The sequence below is a fragment of the Callorhinchus milii genome, unplaced genomic scaffold, assembly GCF_018977255.1.
Source record: "Callorhinchus milii isolate IMCB2004 unplaced genomic scaffold, IMCB_Cmil_1.0 Scaffold10, whole genome shotgun sequence".
NCBI lineage: Eukaryota > Metazoa > Chordata > Chondrichthyes > Chimaeriformes > Callorhinchidae > Callorhinchus > Callorhinchus milii.
This window is the reverse complement of record NW_024704751.1, coordinates 1,360,057-1,368,841: the sequence shown is the minus strand read 5'-3', so window position 1 is coordinate 1,368,841 and position 8,785 is coordinate 1,360,057. Positions and strand designations below refer to the sequence as shown.

Here is an 8,785-nt window from a genome sequence, read left to right as displayed (position 1 = left end):
CTCTTATGTTAAATTCTTATGCATTAAGTCAACGTGGTCCAACAGGCGGCACCTCAGTGCCTTGCTTGCATGCAAGTAATATTTCTGCTGAAGCAGTTCAACATCAGAAGGCACTGCAACACACAAGACAAAATACAACAAATATACGTGTTGCTCTCATCAGACTGGAAATGCCAGCTGTAAAAGCAAATCTTCACAAAAGCTGGAACACTTCAAACTGCAAGTTTGACTGCATCTTACAAGGTCTGTCTCTCATTTAGAGACGGTGTGAAATGGTAAAAATTTGTGCAGCCAAAATGGCTCGTGCACTTGGTGATGTAAAAATGGCCAATAATTTTGAAATTGTAGCACTGTCTCACCAAATTGTGGCAAGGAGAATAAGTGACATGAACAAACACGTGAATACAAACCTCAGGACAATCGTTGAAAAATGTAAATACTTCTATTAATTCTAGATGAGAATACTTACTGCTAGACGTGCCTGATATCAATCAGCTATTAATTTTTCCATCAGAACCATTGATGTTGTTCATGAAGAATTACTTGAGGCAATTCCTCTGAAAACTGCTAACAAGGAGGTGGATATTTACAAGGTTCTGACTTAAACTGTCAGTAAATACGGTGGATTTCAGAAGCGTTCCTGCTTTGTGACGGATGGTGCAAAATCAATAACCGGCCGTAAAAATGGTTTGGTGGTGAATGGTTTGCTGAAACAAAATGGAATTGAATGTCGAATGCATCATACACCAGGAGTCCCTTTGCGGAAAACCAGCGAAAATGAGTAATGTGGTGATTAATAATCATCAAAGTATGTTATCTGTGGAGGAAATCCAGCCCCAATCAAGTGGGTTTGCTCTCAACTACAACTCCCAGCATGCCTGGCAGCATGCTGGCCCACAGAGGCATGCTGGGAGATGTAGTGGCCTCAGAACCTCTGTTACACAAGACATTTTGGTCACTGAATTGATTATTCTATGGGGAAACAACAACAACAACAAGATTACATGTGTACAGCGCCTTCCACGTTGGGAGGACGTCCCAAGGCGCTGGACAGTGTACAGCATTTCAGACCCGAGCTGGGGTCGGGGGGGGGGGGGGGGGGGGAGAAAGGAGGAGGATGGCCGATGGCATGGTCGAAGAGGAGGGTCTTGAGGCGGGACTTGAAGGAGGCTGAGGAGGGGGTGAGGCGGAGTGACTGGGGGAATGGAAACTCTCTTGATGCTCTTTCACACCACAGGCTTTTCTGGGTACGCTCCCGGACGCTAAAGAGCACTATATAAATACAGGTTGTTGTTGTATGACTTGTGATTCAGTGTTTTAGGATAGTGTTTTTTGGGGTACCCGAGTTTCGGGTTACATGCTTCTTGGGGTGTGTTTGGCCTACTGAAATCCACGACTGTTTATAGGACTGCTGTGCGCAATTGGCTGCCGCCTTTCACCCACAAAATAGTCATTGCTCTTTACAGTATATACTTTTGAGACGTTGCAACAATGTGATAAGGCGCTATGTTGAATGCAAGGATTATTTTATTATTATTTCCTCTTCTTTTTCCTTTTTCTCCGCCCGGGCTCTGGCAGTGTGTGCGACGTCGCTCCCTTCCCCGTCTCCCTGTGCCGGGACTCTGTTTCCTCCTGCAGAGTCACTTCCTGGTCTCCGGTCTCCCTCGCCTCCCCATCCTCGCCGCCCTCGACTCGTTTTCTCTTCCTTTTCTTTCTGCGAGGTTTGTCCGCGTGGCTGGGGGGAGGGGAGGCCTGGGGCTCGCTCCCCGTCCCCACCAAGAAATCCCGCTCCTGCTCAGCCAGACGTGCCAATTTCGCATTCATGGTAAGGCCGTAGCGAGCGCCCCTAGAGGGGAACGGACAGGAGAGGGTTAAAGCCCATTGCTGTGGAGTCCTGTAGAGTAGTCGTTAAAGCGCTCGTCTTGCAAGCGAGAGGACCTGGGTTCAATTCCCGGGAGGGGCGAAACCTTGGGCAAGTTTCCTTACTCCACACTCCTCTGTTTACCTAGCAAGTAAGTAGGAACCTAGTCGTTATTCAATTGATGGATCAGTTTTGATTGATTATTGCCAATAATAATCCCTTCAAAATAAATAAATAATTTGGTCACTCAATCCATGACTGCTTGTGGGACACTACTGTGCACAATTACTGCCGCATTTTGCCCACGCACTTATAGTCAATTAACTTTACAGTGTATTCTGTGAAGCACTTTGAGACGTCTCAAAGATATAAGGCGCTATATGAAATGCAAGGATTATTATTATGAAGGGAGGTCAACAGCCGCCATGTTTCAGCTTCCAGTTATTTATTTATTTTGATTGATTTATCGACTAATTGATTGATTGATTTATGGTCTGAAACATGTGGAAACCCATCACCATGCTTTACAGTCTACAAAACCAAACTGAGAATTCCATGGTTCCCATTTACACTTGGAAATTCCCAAGATAAGCCTGTTGGAATGGAATGCACTCTCTCCCTGGAGGGACACATCCTGTTTACCTAATTCTGGAAAGTATTAGGTGCATATTGGCAGGAGCCAAACCTTGTGGACCCCAGAGTGCACATTGGAATAACTGCTGGAGTCTAACCAGCTAAAACTGTATAGCGTGCCATTGATATTGCTGTCTGGCAAACTTTCCCGCTGATTGTTCAGGTAGGACCACCCTTCCCATTAGTTAGGGCTTGCAGGGTTAACAGAAGCTGAGTAGATGACCCCCTGTCCCCAATGATTGGTTTGCCCTTCCAGGTCCTGTCGATAAGCCAGGCTGGGCTGTGCTGACACCAGCAGTGCCATGGAATACTGCAGACCCACCTGGCTTAGGAACCGGACTACCAAGACCGCCTCCTAAGGAGGATAAGTAGACAGCTCCCAGTTATACACAGCCGCTGTGTTACTGATCTCAGACCCTGGGGTGTCAGCAGGCCCCGCTCTGTGCTGAGTTAACGTTCACTAACAAACAACCCTTTGCTCTATTTCACTCACTTGTGGGCAGTTCGTCCCCCACAGGCTCTGACCAGCTCCTCGTCCGTCAGCCTGCGGCAAACACATTGTGTTAATCACTAACATGGTGCCTCACCACACACACACACAGCGCCTCACACACACACAGAGCATCACACATACGCACTCACAGCGACTCACACACTGTCAGTCGCTGTCACACAAACAATCTATGTCACATCTGTGTCTCAAATGCACATACACAGTGTCACATGCACGTACGCACGCACACAAAGTGTCTCACGCACAGTCACACATACGCACACAGTGTCAGTCGCTGTCGCACTCAAATACTCACACAGTGACACGCACACACATACACAGAGTCAGTTACTGTGTCACTCACATAGTATCTCACAGACACAGACACACACACACAGAGCGTCTCTCACACACGTACAGAATTGTCTCTCACACACACACAGTGCCAGTCATTGACACACAGGCAGAGAGAGAGAGAGAGGCAGGAAGGCAGAGAGACACATAGTGGGCAGAGAGAGACACACACACAAACACACCACCACACACAGTGTCAGTCAGACACATACAAACAGGGTCAGTAACTGATACACACAAATACATACAGTGTTAGTCACTGTAACACACACAGCCAGGCGTGCACACCCGCCCCGAGCTCACACTCTGACTGGCTCTTACCTCCTGACCGAGGACAGATCGAGACGTTCATCCTCATCACTGTCACTGTCTGAGCTTATCACCGGCACCTGCTCCTGCTCGCCACTAGAGGGCAATGTTCCTGCCTGAAACATAGCCCAGGATCAACACCCACCCAGATAACAGCACTCATATAATCACCCAAATAACCCCAGATATAATAATAATCCTTACATTTGATATAGCACCTTATCACGTCGTTTAGACGTCTCAAAGCTCTTCACAAAATATATCTAATCTTCGTACCCCCATCACACCAGTTCTCGCCCGGCTCCACTGGCTCCCCAGCACAGAATGGATCGATTTCAAGAGGATAATGATAATAAGATCCACTCACTCGTCTATAAATCCCTTCATTCCTTACGATAATCCTTGCATTTGATATAGCATTGTGTCACATCATTGAGACGTCTCAAAGCGCTTCATAGAATATATTGTTGAGTGCAGTGACTGGAGTTTGTGAGCGAAACGCGACCGCCAATTGCGCACATCGGTGTCCCACAAACAGTCGAGGATTGAGTGATCACATTGCTTACAGATTGCTTACAATTATTACAGATGTCTCAATAACGTGATAAGGTGCTGTACTCTTGCATTTGATATAGCCCCTTATCACATCATTGAGTATCATTATCTTAAAAGAAAAAACTCACCTTAATGAAGCGCCCGTACAGCAGATTGTTGCAGAGTTGAGCTTTCCGTGGTTTCCTGTTTGTGATTGGAGCCTCGTCCTGTGAGAGGTGTTTGACCTGGACCTCATCCTGCCAACAGCAACAGGTCTTCACGTTAAAAGGCACGTCAGCAGGACAGACGGGCAGAGAGAGACAGGCGGGCAGAGAGAGACAGGCAGGCAGAGAGCGACAAAGGCAGGCAGAGAGACAGAGAGACAGGAGAGCAGAGACAGGCGGCAGAGAGAGACAGAGACAGATGGGCAGAGAGACAGGCAGAGAGAGAAATGCAGAGGCAGAGGGAGAGACACACAAACACACAGTGAGCAGAGAGAAAGAGACAGCGGGCAGGGAGAAAAACACACAGACGGATAGAGAGACACAGTGACACAGACAGAGACATAAACACAGAGGCATAGTGACACACACAGATAGACACAGGAAAATAGACAAAGACACAATGACATAGACAGACAGAGACAGTGTTACAGATAGATAGAGACAACAGTGACACAGACAGACAAGGACACAGTGACACAGATAGACAGACCCTCTCAGGCAGCGAATGCCGAACGCATAGTGAGCCTCACCTGATGTGTTTGCACCAGCATCTTGGCTGAGGCCGTGTTAAACACGTGATCCCACCAGTGAAAGGAGAACTGCTCCCCGGGGTGGTGCCCGACCTGGAACAAGGTCAGACAGTAACAGTCACCTCCCCAGGCATCAGTGACCCCATCAACCTCAACCCCCATCACCCCCTCTCACCAAACTCTCCCCTCAATCCCCATCCCCCCACCCGACAACACCTCCAGCCCCCTCCCCCAACATCCCTCCTTCCATCCCCAGCACCCTCCCCCCAACACCCAGGGCCAACGTATAACTCCCCGGGAGTGAGTGACCACTGCCAACTACACTCCCCACTCATCAACCCACCCACCGCCCCACACCGACACTGTAAGGGAGAAAGGACACACAGACAGTAATAATAATAATCTTTGCTTTTGATATAGTATGTTATCACATTGTTGAGGCATCTCAAAGCACTTCACAGGAAAATAGTAGAGTGCAGTGACTGTGTTTTGTGGGCAAAACAATTGCGCCCAAGTGTCCCACAAACAGTCATAGATTGAATGACCAATTTGCTTTTTTTAAGGGATTATTACCCCCGGAAAGCGATCAGCCAATCAACTAATAACTGGGTTCCTACTTGTCCACCTGAACAGGCAGGTGGGATCTCGGTTCAATGTCTCATCTGAAGGATGGTGACTCTGACAATGCACTGCATTAGAGTGTCAGTTTAGACTGTGTGATTCCTGATGTGGAGCTTGAAAACCCACAACCTTCTGATTCAGAAGCGAGCGTGGCTGGCACACCTGGCTGACAATATGTGGATTCCCGTAGCACAGTGGTTAGCGCGCTCACCTCACAAGCCAGTGAGGTTCGATTCCTGGGCAGGGCAAAACCTTAGGCAAGTTTACTTACTCCACACTCCTCTGATCAAGTAGCAGTAAGTAGGAACCTAGTTGTTAAATCGATTGGCAGATCACTTTCTAGGGGTAATAATCCCTTCAAAAAATAACAAGAATAATTTGGTTACTCAATCCACAACCGTCTGTGGTACACTGCTGTGCACAATTGGCTGCCGCTTTTCGCCCATAAAATGCAGAGTCACTACACTTTACAGTGTATCTTGTGAAATACTTTGAGGTCTCAGTGACGTGATAAGGCACTTTACAAGGATTATTATAATTATTATAAGGAGGAGATTTCGAGCAGTGGGAGAACAAGGGAGAAGATCTGGGTTGGAGCTGGAGTCTCACCCCGGCATTGTCACATTTTAGTTTGACTTTGACGGCCTCACAGATCCCGTCCTCTCGCCGGCCCAGACCTTTACCTGCAACAGAGAAAATTATTCATGTTATTGATAAGAATAATTTGTGTCTTTGTCGGGAGGATGTCTCAAAATGTTTAATTAGTGGGTAAATCTCACTGACTATCAGGCAGGCTCAGAGTGGTTACACGGTTACTTTGCTTGCAGCAGTGCTTGGCTTGGGCATGTTACCTCTCACCTCCTCTACGGACTATAGCTATGGAGCTATGGACTATGGAGTCCTGTAGCTCAGTGGTTAGAGCACTCGCTTTGCAAGTGAGAGACCTGAGTTCAATTCCAGGCAGGGCGAAACCTTGGGCAAGTTTCCTTACTCCACACGCCTAATAATAATCCCTCCAAAACAAAAACAATAATAAATTGGTCATTTTCAATCTACGACTGTTTGTGGGACATTGCTGTGCGCAATTGGCTGCCGCGTTCGCCCACAAATATACAGTCAATTCACTTTACAGTCTATTCTGTGAAGCGCTTTGGGACGTCCTCCCGACGTGAAAAGCGCTATATCAAATGCAAGGATTATTATTATTATTATTATTATAAAGTGAATCTGTGCACATGGAAACCAAATTATGACATCTAAAGCTCTTTCTCTCTCGCACCTTTACCACACTCCAAAGGTTTGGCAACACTATATGGAGATAATGCAGGATGTCTGACATCCCAACATATAGGAGCCACACAGGAGGTTGAGATTACATCTTGGTAACAGAGGCTGAGGTTTGACAGGGTCAGGACGGGAGAGATGTTAGTGGATTAATATGATGAGCTCACAGTTTCGGTCCAGGGTAGAATTCATCAATGTAGTTTGTAGCAACACAGAAAATTGAGGTTAGACACTGTGGCTACATAATAATCCTGGCATTTGATATAGAGTCTTATCACATCTTCGAGACGTCTCAAAGCGCTTCACAGAATATACTGCAAAGTGAATTGACTGTATATTTTGTGGGCGAAATCAGCCGCCGATGGCGTACAGCAGCGTCCCACAAACAGTCGTGGATTGAGTGACCAATTTGTGTATTTTTTAGGGGTTATTACCCCCAGAAAGCGATCCGACAATCGAAATTTGTCTAAGGTTGCTCCCTGCCGGCATCGAACCCGGGTCCTCTCGCTTGTGAGGCGAGCGCTCTAACCCCTGCACTACAGGCCTCCATATTATTATTAATAACCTCAATGACATGACAGGAACTATATCAAATGCAAGGATTATTATTATTATATATTATTACCATCTATCTGTGCGACCCCTAATTATTCATTATTATGGATTATTATCATCTTTAAAAATGCAAATGATTAATGAACAAAAATGATGATCTCAAAATGCAGAATAACCTGCGATTAGGGTCATTTTTATGGATTAAAATCAAAACAGAAGATATTATCTTCTCGGCCCCACAGGGATTCCCCGTCACCGAGCACCGGGCGGGCGCTAGGACCCGCGCCCCCACGCGTCTTGAGTAACCCGGCTCTGCGGGCCGGATGCCACCATCCCCTCCGAGGGCCGGACACGGCCCGCGGGCCGCCAGTCTGCCCGGCTGCCAACGATGGACGACACTCACCGGGGCGCCACCCGCGCGTCTCCAGGTGTCTCTTCCCGAAGCCCTCTCCCCAGGCCGCCATCTTGCAGGAAGTGGCGTCACAAACCGGAAGCACGTGTTGTCGCCGAGCCCCAGACCGCGCCCTACCGTCACACAGCCCCGCCCTCTCGTCACACAGCCCCGCCCCCTCGTCACACAGCCCCGCCCCGTCGTCACACAGCCCCGCCCCCCGGCTCCATATAATGTTATTACTATTAATAATACATTATTACTAATACTATTATATTATATTATTATTACTATTAATGTATCTATATATTATTGCTATTAATCCTATTATGTATTATTATTACTATCAATACTACTATTATATATTATTAATAATTCTATTATATTATTACTGTTAATAATACTGTTATTACATATTGTTGCTATTAATAATACTATCATAATATATTATGTTACTATTAACACTTTTATACTATTAATACTATTATATTATTACTCGTTAATATATATTATATTAATAACATATAATACTACTATTATATATTATTAATAATACTATTATACTATTAATCCCATTATATATTATTACTCGTGTTAATATATATTATATTTTTATATATTATATTAATAATATATAATGCATGTTATATATAATAATAATATATATTATTAATAACAGTATAAAAAATATGTGTGTGTGTAATATATGTGTTGGTTGCTGTGAACTGCAGGAATGGTCCTGGGGATGGAGGAGAAATTAGGAATTAAAATATACCAAAGGAGGAGAGGGGGAGGGGTGAGGGAGGAGAGGGGGGGTGAGGGAGGAGAGGGGGGGGGTGAGGGAGGAGAGGGGGGGGTGAGGGAGGAGAGGGGGGGGTGAGGAGGAAGGGGGGGGTGAGGGAGGAGAGGGGGAGGGGGGGGGGTGAGGGAGGAGAGGGGGAGGGGGGGGGGGGGGGGGAGGGGGGGGAGGGAGGAGGGGGGGAGGGGGGGGGTGAG

General features: G+C 46.5%; 1 protein-coding gene across 1 annotated transcript; it reads right to left on the bottom strand.

Moving 5' to 3' along the window:
• Window positions 1-1,509: 1,509 nt before the first annotated feature.
• On the bottom strand, window positions 1,510-7,917 carry gpatch4 (G patch domain containing 4). Its single transcript, XM_007906166.2, has 7 exons — window positions 7,802-7,917; window positions 6,169-6,242; window positions 4,939-5,031; window positions 4,334-4,441; window positions 3,663-3,766; window positions 2,988-3,038; window positions 1,510-1,846 (listed from the first exon to the last, which is right to left on the bottom strand). Exons 1-7 carry the CDS (start codon window positions 7,860-7,862, stop codon window positions 1,534-1,536), a joined length of 804 nt encoding a protein of 267 aa, XP_007904357.1. The 5' UTR covers window positions 7,863-7,917; the 3' UTR covers window positions 1,510-1,533.
• Between the last annotated feature and the right edge of the window lie 868 nt (window positions 7,918-8,785).

What these genes read in the sequence shown, in the direction of transcription:
- gpatch4 (XM_007906166.2), bottom strand. Translation starts at nt 7,862, where the DNA reads ATGGCGGCCTGGGGAGAGGGCTTCGGGAAGAGACACCTGGAGACGCGC. An exon ending in TAAAATGTGACAATGCCGGG is followed by an intron (nt 5,032 to 6,168) that starts GTGAGACTCCAG and finishes ACCTTGTTCCAG; the next exon opens with GTCGGGCACCACCCCGGGGA. An exon ending in TGCTGGTGCAAACACATCAG is followed by an intron (nt 4,442 to 4,938) that starts GTGAGGCTCACT and finishes TGCTGTTGGCAG; the next exon opens with GATGAGGTCCAGGTCAAACA.